The following is a 13,256-nucleotide window of genomic DNA, read 5'->3' as shown; positions in this document are numbered from 1 at the left end:
GTTCACGCGAAGAATTCCTCTCTATCAACCAGATACGATGTGTTTTGCCGGATTGTCGCGTCGACGGCGTCTGCCATACAACGCTTTGGCGCTTTCCTTCCAGTCATTGACTCGAATTGACCAACAGCTTGCTCAATCAGGGCTTCGATGCCATTAACCAACACCCATGGTCTCTGCGTTGACTCTCGGAATCTCTTAATCTGCTTGATCAGTGGCGTCTCCTTAGTCATATATGCCATTTCAACGACAACACCACCGCTTAGTGATTGCATCCATTGCTCTGGCATCTCGAAGTCAGCCCCTAGATTCCCATGGAGGAGCTCATGGGTAACACATGACACCACAATAGTCGGAGGCGCGAAATCCGTGGGCCAAGGGTCGGTGGTATGTTCGAGAACTTTCACCGGTTCGTGCGGACTCGTTAATGCTACTCCACTTGTCTGAGCCCGAGCCCAGTCATTGAAGTGGCGAGCTAGAGCTCTGGTGTTCGAGATCGTCCTGTTGTATACAAAAATGTGTTTGCAGCCTATCTGCAGCATAGCATAGACCGCAGCTCTTGCCATGCCTCCAGCACCGATCACCAGGCTGGTGGTCTTCGGTTGGATGGCGTTGCGTGGAGATAGACTTCTGCTAACGCAGTTCATTATGCCTATGAAATCAGTGTTCTCACCAAACCAGCCGGTGATTTTTCCTGCGCGATTCCTAAGCTGGGCTTGTACGTCTAACGAAGGGGTAAGATCGGAAGCTTGTTGCCGGAGGGGAATGAGCGTGTTGAGGGCTCCAATAGCTTTCGCGTGCCCACTGAGCGCATTCATGTGAGAAATCAGTTTGACCTTGTAAGGCTGCACCACACTCAAACCACCTAGGGTGTCATCTTTAGCAAGCATTTCGATATCTGCCCAGCTGGTGATGGTTTTCGTGCTGTAGTGGTGTTTTAAGCCGAGGAACTTATATGCAGCATTGTGCATTGCTGGCGACAAGGATAATGAGACATTGGCTCCGACGACGTAGAATTGAAGAGGATCGAAGATGTAACTGTCGAAAAGAGCACTGATGATCTGCTTGGAGGATAAGAGAGGCCGGAAGACATGTTCTTGGCCTGCTTCGGCCACGGGGAGGCTAGGGTGAGTAACCGTTGTCAATACAGGGTTCACGACTTGTGATGTTCGACCCAGAAATCCGACATTGTATATTGTTGCAATAGGTCGAGGTCCGGGGTGGTCTTTCAATTGTTCGGCGAACCATATCGCCGCATCATTGTCCTGGCGAGATGTTGGAACATTGAGCAGGCGAACCATATCAAACTTGAAATCAAGGGCTCTCTGGTACATCTTCCACAATGCTGTCCCCTTCCAGCCATTATCCTTGGAGACGTAGTTGGTATAGTTGCCAATCAGCTTGGTATGGCCCTTGATGGCTCTGAGACGGTCAATCTGGCTGGGATCCAGGTCGAGATCAACAGAGATGTACTGTACTCCGAGTCGAAGGCCTTGCAACAGAACTGCTATGTACGTCTCTATTGTCATGGATTCAGATAGTCTGCGACTGGCTGATATGAGAATGGGTATTCCCAGCGCTCTTCTGGCGGCTGCTACCATCTTGCTCAACACCCTGGTTGTACTCGACTGCCACCGGTCAACATAGACCTCCAAGACATCGCCAGCAGATTCCAGGGCTGCGAAGTCCACGTGTCCAACGACGAAGTCTGACAGCGTCATGAGAAGTGCGTGAGTATAGGTACGTAGTTCGACAGGGCCATCCAAAGAGAACGGAGATAGCAGGGCCGGATCAGTCAACCTACAACCGGTGATAAATCGAACAAAAGACGAGAAATCGGCCTGAGCATTTCTGAGTTTGAAAGAGTAGTTTGGCGACGCGCGGTCTGCCGTGTCGGGGTCCGCAGAACCGTTCATAGATTCATCTTCTAGGTTGTAAAACTCAAAATTCGAGCACTTCCGATGGGTTGAGTTACCATGCTCAAGGAGCTTTGCAGCCCGATCGTCCAGGTTGAGGATTGCTTTGATCTGGTCCATATCCCTGAGCACGAACACCACAGGGTTGGTTTGGCTGTAGCGTCTCAAATAATCCTGGAGGCCACTTGTGAGGCTTCCGAGCCCGCAATCGATGACGCATCGGTACTTATTATCCTCTAGCATTCGCTTGGAAGTCTCAATGTCTTGCTGATGGAATTGCTCACTGCCGTGGACTTTGAGATAGTCTTGTCTCGAAAGGCCGTTGATACTCTGGAAATAATGGTCCTCGGTCACAAATCGCCGGCCGAGAGCGGTGGCTGCAATGAGACCCAAGGATCGCTTTCCAGATGCCCTGATTCCAATCAGGACAAGAGAAGCCTCGGGGTGAAAGATCCGTCCAGACGTCGAGGCATCTGGAGCCGGTGTCTTCACAAAGCGATTCGGAGTTCCTGGCGAGGTAGACTCGTCCTGGAGAGCGTCGAGCATGTGCTGCGCTGACGGAGATCGGTTGGCCATTGGATGTGGCGAGGCTGTGCCAGACGCTGGAGGTCGAGACTGTTCGCGGTGCGAAGCTTCGTTGAATCCATTCTCTTCAAGTTGACCAGCTCTGCTCTGGGCTTCCATAGTAACCGTTCATCCTTGGTCAATTTCAAGGGGAGAGTGTCTCGCCGGCGACTGTAGTTCTGGGACCTCGGCGCTCATGGTGAAACTCGAATGGGGGAAAGTAAAGACATGCCAGATCAAATAGCCATGTCTTGTGAACCTAATGTGGTACTGTTGGTGTGGCGAGTGGAAGAGGTTGATTTCAGTGGGTGCAGCTTCCGTGCGCAGGCACGTGCTTTATCCGGGAAACATCAACCAAGGCGGGATTCAGATTACACCGAGACTCCTCGCAGACTAGCCATCAGAATCGCCCCCTACCACGACTCCATTATGAGAAGGCATTTCATGATCCTGAATTGTCTCGGCTCAATTCTTCCGAGAAGATAGCCGTTCCTTTGAACATGGCTGTCGCGCATCTACCTCCTCGTGATGGCTTCACGTAGCACCTACGCAGAGAGGAGACTGACTCGGACTAGCGACGAAGAAGACGCCTCGAAACGTTCACGAGCCCGCGTTGCACGCGCCTGCACCCGCTGTCGAGCCCGCAAGGATCGATGTGATGGCCAGCCAGAATGTTCAAACTGTATCAATGCCGGACAACCGTGTCTGTACGTGGCAGGGAGCAAGAAGAGAGGACTTCCAGAGGGATATGTCCGGGGCCTGGAGAAATTATGGGCTGTCATGTTACAAAAGGTGCATGGCCTAGATGCTACAGTACGGCTTGTGGTCAGCCAGAACGAGGAAGAGCTGCTGCGAATATGGAACCACCATAAGCTTGGGGATGATCTTCACACAGCATGGAAGGAATCAAACGTGCTCCCAGAGCTGGAGAAGCTCCTGTCTCGCCTCGAGCATAGCCCTCCAATCCACCAAAAGCGGAAGCGAGACTGCGAAGACGATGCGGAGACAGCGCAGTCTCTGAACGACACTCCAAGCGATAGTGCTGTGTTCACGCCAGATTTCAAGGTCATAGCCGTGTCAGAAAGTAACGAGGCTGTTGGTAGTCTCAATATAAACGCTCTTGGACCTAGCTTCGGAGAGACTTTGTTTCAGAACCAACCCAGCACTACCAATTTCGAGGAAGTGCCACTTCCGCCTTCGGCCTCACGTCTTTTGGATCAGTACTTCACATTCACCCACTGTTGGTTTCCCATCTTGGATAGGCCTTCTACTTTGCGGAAATTCCACGAACACACTAGGCTTCAAAAAAGACGTCCTCTGGACACTTCTGATCTTTCTTACATGTGGGCTATTTGTGCCTATTCTCACCAACAGACTCGGCATCTTTGGTCGACCCCTCATGCAATACCTGGACCAAGCGTTGCTGATATGCGTTCTCTAGCGAGGAGGATGATACCTGCCGAGAGTGGACCTTTTTCGCTCGGTCATGTTCAGGCATTATTGTTACTGGTCCTCCTTGACATGGGCCTCGGTGACTGGACGTCTGCCTGGATGTTACTGGGCTCTGCTATACGAGCTTTGCTAATCTCCATAGGACCGGAAGCGATCTCGCTGAAGACTCCCATGGCTCTATATCTTGACTCTGCCTTTAATAAACAGGGAGGCACAATGGTGTCTGGATCTGAATCCGCTAGTTTGAGGGAGAAGACATGGCAAGCAGTCCTACAAGGTTGTTTTGTCTTGGATACCATCGTCGCAATCCGTCTAAATAGGCCGCCACATCTTCAAAGTGGACACTTGCGTCCTTCTGGGCTCCTCGAAGAAGACGGACACGAAGAATGGGAACCATGGAAGGCCGCAACTGGTCATGATGGGGCGGAGTCTCGAGAACCAGCTTTCGTGATGAGCTGCTTTAATCGGTTAACAGAGCTATGTATGATTGCCAATAGCGCGTTTTGCACCGAGACCTCCCGGATGACCAGTGGAACACCAGCAACCCAGCACCATATATCACAACTGAACTCTCTGGGTGAGAGGTACCCTTTCACGGTCTCGGATGTGGTGCAACGTCCACCTCATCAAATGCTCTTACAAGCATGTCATTTTGCAATCCAAATGATTAGCCGTCAAGCGAATGTTGGGGCTCCGCCGCGCCACACGTGGAAGTTCCTCGAGAACTTGGAATTATTTGAACATCTGTGGAATCTTTTGGACAAATGTGGCATTCCGTCCATGCTAATACCACTTTGCCATTTTACCGATGCAGTGTCCGACACCTCTTCTCCGGTCCTTGCCGGTCGCGCTTTGCTTCTGGAACGGTCGGCTAAGGTTCGGTCGAGGTTGGCTGCGGTCTGGCCGGGAGCGGAGTCCATGGATGATGCTGATACTCGGATCTTATCGCCAGGCCCTTCCAATCAAGCTCCAGGGCTGCCAACCAGCAGTGACTTACAGACACAAACAAGTTATACCAAATTGCGGCCGGCTTCAGGCAGCCGCGGAGACCTTGGCGGATTAGGAGCTGAGGATAGGCCGCCGATGGCCCTTCACCAATATCAGAACATTCCTCGGTATGCAAGTGCCGTGGAACAGTCACAGCAGACTGGGTCGACGTCTATGGATTATGGTGCTATGAGTGTTGATTTGCCAGAAGAGAATAACGAGGCTAGCCTTGGCCCTGATCTGATGACGAAAAAAGCCAACATTTCGGGGTTGGCGACATCTCCGAGCTTCAACGGAGACGAGATTGATGCCTTATTCCACGAAATGGCTCAGCTGGATACAACACAATGGAGCATGGACAGGACCCAGGGACTCAAGGACTTCGGGTTTGCAGATGACACAACATTCGAAGCCTTTTGCAATGATCCAGACCGTCTCATGCTGTCGGATGGATACATGGGTCCAGTTTTTAATAATCATAACAACATTCTCGGTGTTCAAGCTGGGGCATCGACCAGTGACAGCACTCGAATTGGGAAGATGACTTTTGATGACATTTTTCGATGACAAGGGCAAAGGAGGAAAGTGAACCTAACCTAAATCCTGTGGTTGCTCTTGAACACCCATGTGACAATAAGTATTATGGTGACTCAAATGACTCTACTATGATAGTGGATTGGAGTGCCTTTTTGCCATCTCTTCCTCTCATGCGATATGGATTCTGGTGCGGTGTGTACGTAACTTGAACATAGACCAGTACATTTATGGATTCTACGCACCTATACAACAGGAACATAGCAGCAAGGTCCTCGGTGTCTTGGGCGGTCTGTGTATTGTGCAGCCTTGTCCCCCCCCCCCCCCCCCCCAAGCCTTGCGCCTCGAATGCAAGGCTGCAGCTTCGTCACCGAGGTTCTGCCGCAATTTCCACTTTTGCCCTCTGCTTCAGAACAGTTTTCCTTCATCGGCATCCACCGTCTCAAGTCCTTTGGGGTTGCTGGTCACAGCTCCGAATTTTCATGCCTTGTCGAATACGACACCCTTAGCAAGCGCGTGCTGCCCTACCAGCGAGGATATTTCGGAAGCTCCCTTGAGTTTCCACCATCTATCACGAGCTACCCTCCCCCCGGTTCATCTTTCGCCATCCTTCCACTCTCGTCTCTTGTTCTCTGTGTATACTCTACGAACACCCGACAGGATGCCTCCCCGCGGCTCCTCGACAGCAATCAACCCAGTCCGCCTACAGACCGTGTCGCGGTTAAAGATTAGACACCCGGACAAGCAAGAACCGAATCCGTGCCTGGGGCCTATGACTGCGATGTTGAGTATGTCTCTACCTACCGCCTTTCTCTCAGAGATGTTTGGGATGCTTTTGCAGATTTGAAAACCGGTCCGTGCACAAGAGGTGGGATGATAAAGCTCAACTGGGTATAAAAATTGTGGTGGCGCCACGAGTGTAATGCGAAGAGCTGGAGGGACTATATGATACTTGCAATGCATACTAACGTGATTGATCACAGATTGCTGGGCGGCGGGCGCCGCTTCAGGAGGTTGCGGACACCTTGAGAAAGCTCTACGAGACTGCATGGATGCACCGGTACGTCGCGCATATTCCACACTGTTCATTGGCTTCACGACCATTCTCGATATCCCTATGCCGTTGACTGACTTCGTGCGCGGCAGAAACCCCCACCGAAAGGCAAATCCACGATCAACCATCACCTAGGTCGCTTATACCCAATGATCTCTGGACCGAAAAAGAAGACTTGAGAACACAGCGCATTTTAACAGAACAGCTCTATGATGAGCCCTGTCATCCCATGTGTACAATGCTTGCTGGACTTTACGGTAATAGCTCGGTTTGACCAAATGCATCGCGCAGTGCTCGGCTGAGGAGCGCGATGAGGGTTAGAGGGTGGAAATATGCAAGACCTCCTCGAATTGTACAATAAAAGGTTTTCAAAGATATTGACGCAACATCTCCGCTCGTTCCCGCGACGCTGTGGCAGACAGCTTGACGTGGGCGGAAATTAGGTCCAAAGGAAAAGTATATCAGCGTTGCGTGGATTGGACTGGGTCGGGCTGTGTCTACTCTTGCAGATTATAGACCAGGATCTAGGAAGAAGTGAGCGCGGTGTCGATGCGCGTATCTTCAGGGAGAGAGCCTTGGGTTTGATGTCTTCGTCGAGTGTGTCGAGAAAACATCCCAGGAGACTGTACATCACGACCGAGATGTTGTTGTAGACGTTATGCAGCTGCCGATCTCTTCCTGCCTAATCTTGTCGTGTCTTCACAGAATTGACGGTGCCGTCTCTGATCTATTATTGACTGGCCTCATTGAGTGAGCGTGCCAACACTGATATCGACCGTGCCTAGATTGATCTGCTCAACTCGTCGGTAATACAAGGGTGGTGCGCGAGGAAATCCTACCTCGACTCCAATTCTGTGAATCTCTGGGCGCCTGGATGGTGGGCTGGAGGTCAGTAAAAGCAACGGTTCATTCCTCGCTTAAATCGAATGGGAAAGTCGAAGAACTAAATCAAATGCGGCTAGGTCTCACAAGGCTCATGTTGTTCCTTTCAAGCATCTGCGTCCGTTAATCCATTGAGCTTCTTCGTCATCTCCTCGGCATCACGGTAAGCTTCCCAATACTCGCCATCGAACCCATCCACGTCAATCTCCTCCTCCTCAACAGGTTCAACCTCGAGCTCAAATGCCTCATCTTGGTCATCCTCGTCTCCAAGAACTTTCCCTTTGGTATAGGTATAGTCTGGGTACACCTCGATGTAGTTGATTGGGATAGCCTCGTCGCCGTCAACTCTTAACACGGGCATGGAATTGATCAACTGATACTGCGCCGCCCACACCCGTGTCTCTGGATATCTGTTATCACACTTGACAGTAACATCCTGACCGAGCTCGATCGTGGCCCCAATAGGCACTGTGCCGCCCGACAGCGCCGCGACCATGGCCGAGCTGATGCTGAAGCCAACCGAGGGATTCTTCCTAAACACTGTCGTAACAGTGACGTCGCTCAGTTCGAACAATCCCGTCAGACACCAGATATCAGGCTTCGGCCTAAGCCCTGCTTTCGTGAGCAGGTATTTTGTCCGAGAAATTGTCAGCCACCGTTTGAGGTGTTCTTTGACTCCGGGCGCTGCAAGGACCTTTTGCTGAAAGAAGTCTCTGACTTTATGACTGCAACACCCCGGGCATTTGGTTAGCAACAGCAGTGGACCAGTTGAGCAGAAAAAGAGACCATCCCACACACCCTTGAATCTCGACTCGTTTGCCGCTCTTAGCGACGACAATATTGCTCTTCTCCCAGGTCTGCCCTCCTCCAATGCGACCAGTCCCGAAAGCCTCGACCTCGGTTTTGATACTCCATCCTTGTGCGTCGGTGAATGTGCCATACTGTTCGGTTACAGTGGCCCAGGTCGAGAGTTCACTGGGACTTCACCGAGTCAGCGCCCGAACGTCAATCTCTTGACGGCCTGTCAGTACCTTAATGTCGTCATTGGACAATGTGGAACTTGAGTTGGGGTCTTGTAATTGCCAAGCAAAAGATGGCCAAGCTTGAGGTCATGGCCCCGACGGTAAAGATAGTAAGTATCTTCCTCGTGGTATGGCATTGTCAAATTGGGCTGCCAATGGGTTGCTTGTCCGTTTCAGAGGGTAAATGAAGAGGGTCGCTCAGACAGACTCACTCCGTATTTTAACACGAACTAATGTCAAGGCGCGCAATGCAGTCAACAGCCGAAATGGGAACTTTTCTGAACGTTGTCTCTGCCTGGCCCCAAACTCCGAGGCCTTCTCCAGCATTGGGCCGACAAATTCTTGGACTTGAGATATCTATTTCATGGCGTGCAAGAATAAGCGAAGCCAACTTCGTAAATGTCACTACCAGCTGAGTCTGCCTTGTGTTCAGCTCCCTCGCCCTCCGTGTTCCACCTGGCAAATACGAGATGCTTCATGTCGCGACATATGCGATATTTTTGTGGTTGGATCGCTCACAATGCTCCCCCCGCTGGACGATGCAGGGGAGGTCATGACATACGCACCTGCCAAGCTCTCGGCGGCCAAGATAACAACGCGGTGGCTCTCTGCAGGCTTTGTAGCTCGTGTGAATGGCGTCCAATGTCGGCGTCCCGGCGCCGGTCGAGGAACGGCTTATTACAGGAGTTTTCCTCTCGCTCCATGGGCTGCCGATATTGTTGAGTTGCAATTGCGGCAAAAGCCGCTTTGTGTGATGGACTTCAATGAGATATCAACGCTCTTTGGGGGTTCGATATTCGCAGAAGAGTATCGAGGCGACTTCAGACAGATCGAAACGTGCATTCAAGAAATTGAACGATCACAGCCTCGTCCTACACTGGAAGGCCATGCTCGGCAATGTCTTCTGAGGGGGATTTTCGAAACGCTGCGTGGTGAATATGGTCAAAGTCAGGCATGCTTCGACAAGATTCTCGAGCACGAAGCTAGTCTGGATGATAGATGGAAAGTCCGGCTCAGGTTGTATGAACGTCTGAACCTGATTTCCAGGTTGACATTACCTGTCGTTAGGTTTCGATCCAACTTAGGGGGTTCCGCGTCCACGATCCACGAGTGTGAGCTTGGGAATGAAAGCAAGGCTGCCTCTTTAATCCCCATGTATCCAACGACGTCCATCGTGGACAAGTGCGAGTTTCAAGTACTTCAGGAGCTCCACTCCTCATACATCGCAGCTTGGGTATCCGCTTGTTTGCATGCGCGATTTGCCAATGCAGGCTTGAAAGGCGCGGCTGAAAAAAACAAAACGCTTCTTCAGAACACGCCGTCGGCTGAATTATTTAACCTGATCTCCCGTTCGGCATTGTCGCCTGCTCTTGGGTATTGTACACGGTTGAAGTGTGAAATAAGTCCGCGAGATACGCAGGTTCAGCCGGCTGTTGCATTCGCAGAGCTCTATCGCCTCTACCAAACGGATCACGACCTCGTTGGTCTGGCTAGCTACCAGATCATCCTAGGTGACAGGACTGTCTCTCCTCCCTTCACCAGTCCATTGGCGCTGAATATGATTTTGGAAGGTCAATTGTCAGGGTGGGATAATGAAGAATGGGACAAAGTTGAGCCTGCCTTCCGTCTAAAGCAGCACAAGGAAGCAGATGCCCATTACACAAACGCACTTTCCCATGTACAGGGAATTGCTGCGCCCAGAGTGTGCGGGGCGATATCTCTGCGAAGAGCTTGCATTTTGCACATGAGTGCACTCCATGTTATGTCTGAGGGGAATCAGGAAGAGGCAGACGCCTTATTCAGTGATGCGGCAGTTCAACTGTACTCGGCAGAGGACAACTTCTCCTGGGATGAATCTCACTTGCAGCTCGTCGCCTGCCATAAGCTACTGCTCGACATCAGCCGGGGTGACCACCTATGGCTCGAGAGCAGGGCCACCGAGATCGGATCGTGGGGAAAGACTTCTGAGAATACTGCACTAGCTCAAATGCTGGGGTTCATGATGATGAGATTTGGGCGACGGCTCTTCTTTGATCAAGCGAGAGCAGACCTTGCACGACTTTGCATTGACAGCGCCAAAGCTCTTTTTGAAGCCCTTGACGACAAGGTTTACCTCTTGCAATCCAAGCTGGCAGACGCTCAGTTGAAGTATCTCTGCGGGAACTTTACTGCTGCGCAAGTCGCGATCGACACTATTCGCCAGGAGAGCCGAGTCTTCAGATATCTTCAAGAACTTTCATCAAGAGATGCCCACAATGCAAGGGTGCTCGGTATGCCAATTTTGAATCTGCTTACGGGATATAACCGTATTATCTCGACCATTTACGGTTCATCAAACGATGCGAATGCCATCAATAGCTGGCGTGATGAATACCGCGACCTTGGGGAGGAGTTGGGATTGACAGAGATTATTGCGGCTAAACAATGTCTTTCTGACACCGTTGGGAAACAAGTCAACATGTCGGAGGTTCTAAAAGAAACAGAAGCAGCATGCAATTTGAAGGATTTATATGATGATTACATGACCCAGGGCCTGGCCAAACTTGATGAAGCTGATCTGGACGGTTTCAACACGTGCATGGAGGAATACCTTGAGCGGAGCGCCACAGTCTCTCGCGCGGAATATACTCGACTGATCCACCACGTTATCGTACATACTTTACTTGAAAGGTATGAAAAGGCTCGCCAGCTCGTTCCACACGCGATCTCGTCCATATTCGGTGGCTGCGCGAATAACTTGGTCGACTTAGAGTTGCGCGAAGTGCAGTTTGAGGGTCTTTCAATTTCCAATAAGGTGAAAATCGACTTCAACGCAGCAGACCTGGCCATCTCATTGTGTTATCTTTCACATGACTGGACCAGGGGTCTCGAAATTCTCCTCCAGGTTGAACAAGTATTTCCTGACCAGCTCAATTCCGACCATCCCGATATGGACCGCACGGAGTGGAAGTTCGGCGTCTGCGTGGCGGCCATATGGGAACATAATCATAACGTGGACAAAGCCTTTTCCTGGTATCTCTGGTCGTACAGATCATTGCAGACGCAAAGGAGACATGTGGAAGATCCTGATGCAAGGCGAGGTATGGGATGGTCGATCCATAGTTCAAACTTGTTTGCCGGCCTCGTCCGAGTGGCGTTGAAGTTTTGGCGACAGCAAACTACCACCTTTTCGGAACAGAAGAGTCCATCGGATTGGGGCTTGACGGGTGCAGACTGGCTTACTCAGGCACTTTTGTTTACAGAAGACTCATTTGCCCGGACGCTGTTGGAGCTGATCATCGTCAACGATGAGGCGAGTGTTGAGGACCTTGATCGCTGGTCGACTAAATCTTTTCTGAACCGACAGATCAACGATCTCAAATCGGTCGAACGAACGGCACGGAAGGAGCTGAGGTCTCTTGAGCAAGAATGTTTCTTGGCAAAGAGACAACGGAGGAATGCTCTGAATCCGACTCTTGAAAAGAGGCGCAAAGTCGTGGAACGTATTGAGAGAGAAATCAAACAATATGAACATGAGCTGAAAGAGCTTGATGGACAAGGGAGCGGGGCCGAGCTCTCCGTATCTATTTCAAACGCTTCGAAGGCACTCCTGTTAGCATCACATTATCGGCTGGATATACCGACAATCTTTACCGCAGTTCCTCCTAATACTGCTGTGATCGAGCTGAATACTTCCCGCGGTGGGCTGATCATCCTCGGAATCACACAGAAAGGCGTTGAGGTAGTTCACGAAGACCCTACCAATGAGCTCGAACTACGCAGGATGGTTTTGCCCTACGTGAAGGCTCTACGAAGCGGAGGCGTGGGCCTCGGTGAAACCAGCCTCATCAACAAATTGGTCCGTCTCTCGGAACTGGTGATTGATCCGCTTAATGAACTGCTCCCGCGGGTCGAGCACGTTGTCTTCGTGCCTTCTTCGACATTCATTTCTTTCCCCTTCGGATGTCTGTTCTACCAAAAGGAGCCGTTAATTCTTGCCAAAGCTGTCTCACAAGTTCCCAGTATTGCCGTGCTGGAGCGACTGGTCAGGCTGGATGAAGGGCGAGCAAGATCAACCATGGCAGCGTCCAAGCTTATGACGATCGTCAACTCTCACCAGCAAACCAACAGTGAAGCAGCCCCGGTGGTGCTTGGAGCACTAGGCCTGTATCGACTCTTTAAGACCCCGCCTCTTGCGGCAGAGGCAGTTGACGAATCCAAATTTGCAAGAGAGTACGAAGACGCGACTATTGTCCACATCGGCACACATGGCCATCAGTCCCCGCTATCACCATGGCAATCCTACCTCTCATTGGCCAATCAATTCACGGTAATGGAGCTTGCCAAATTGAAGACGCACGCCTCACTAGTCGTCTTTTGTGCCTGTCTGTCTGGACTCGGAAAAGTGACCAATGGTAACGACGTGCTTGGTTTCTCTCATGCCGTCTTGCAATCCGGTGCGCAGGTTTACATGGGGGCGTTGTGGAAGGTCAGCCAAGTCGAAACGCTGATGTTGTTGACGCTGTTTTACAGGAGGATCGCGGCACAACAGGACGGCATCTCGATTGCGAAAGCATGGCAGTACGCCCAAATCACACTTTACAATATGACGAAAGCGGAAGGCTTGAACTTTTTGGAGGAGATCATGACGGACTGGGATTATGCGGAGCGAGCCGGCATTAGTGTTGCGAGCTTTTTGAAGGGTGGTAAAAGGACCCTCCGGATCCCTATCGACAATAAAAAGCGTGAGTGGGAAGAACAGCCATTTAAGAACCCGTACTACTGGGCCTCATTCTCGCTCATTGGACATGCCGGTCTTTCTCTGCGGTGGTGCGCAGATTCTGGTCTGGCTGACAGGTAGAGATTCGG

At 51.2% G+C, this 13,256-nt stretch overlaps 4 protein-coding genes across 4 annotated transcripts; 2 read left to right on the top strand and 2 right to left on the bottom strand.

Annotated features, from left to right (window-relative positions):
- Positions 1-2: 2 nt before the first annotated feature.
- Positions 3-2,597, bottom strand: Z519_03364 (uncharacterized protein; the record flags this gene model as incomplete). The annotated part of the gene is made up of 1 exon (XM_016761114.1): positions 3-2,597. One exon carries the CDS (start codon positions 2,595-2,597, stop codon positions 3-5), a length of 2,595 nt encoding a protein of 864 aa, XP_016622964.1.
- Positions 2,598-3,005: 408 nt separating this feature from the next.
- On the top strand, positions 3,006-5,483 carry Z519_03363 (uncharacterized protein; the record flags this gene model as incomplete). The annotated part of the gene is made up of 1 exon (XM_016761113.1): positions 3,006-5,483. One exon carries the CDS (start codon positions 3,006-3,008, stop codon positions 5,481-5,483), a length of 2,478 nt encoding a protein of 825 aa, XP_016622963.1.
- Positions 5,484-7,492: 2,009 nt separating this feature from the next.
- Positions 7,493-8,545, bottom strand: Z519_03362 (uncharacterized protein; the record flags this gene model as incomplete). The annotated part of the gene is made up of 3 exons (XM_016761112.1): positions 7,493-8,111; positions 8,185-8,367; positions 8,418-8,545. 3 exons carry the CDS (start codon positions 8,543-8,545, stop codon positions 7,493-7,495), a joined length of 930 nt encoding a protein of 309 aa, XP_016622962.1.
- A 383-nt stretch (positions 8,546-8,928) lies between these two features.
- Z519_03361 (uncharacterized protein) lies at positions 8,929-13,248 on the top strand (the record flags this gene model as incomplete). Its single annotated transcript, XM_016761111.1, has 1 exon — positions 8,929-13,248. One exon carries the CDS (start codon positions 8,929-8,931, stop codon positions 13,246-13,248), a length of 4,320 nt encoding a protein of 1,439 aa, XP_016622961.1.
- Positions 13,249-13,256: the final 8 nt, after the last annotated feature.

Source organism: Cladophialophora bantiana (assembly GCF_000835475.1).
Source record: "Cladophialophora bantiana CBS 173.52 unplaced genomic scaffold supercont1.4, whole genome shotgun sequence".
Lineage (NCBI taxonomy): Eukaryota > Fungi > Ascomycota > Eurotiomycetes > Chaetothyriales > Herpotrichiellaceae > Cladophialophora > Cladophialophora bantiana.
This window is presented reverse-complemented; position numbering and strand designations above follow the sequence as displayed.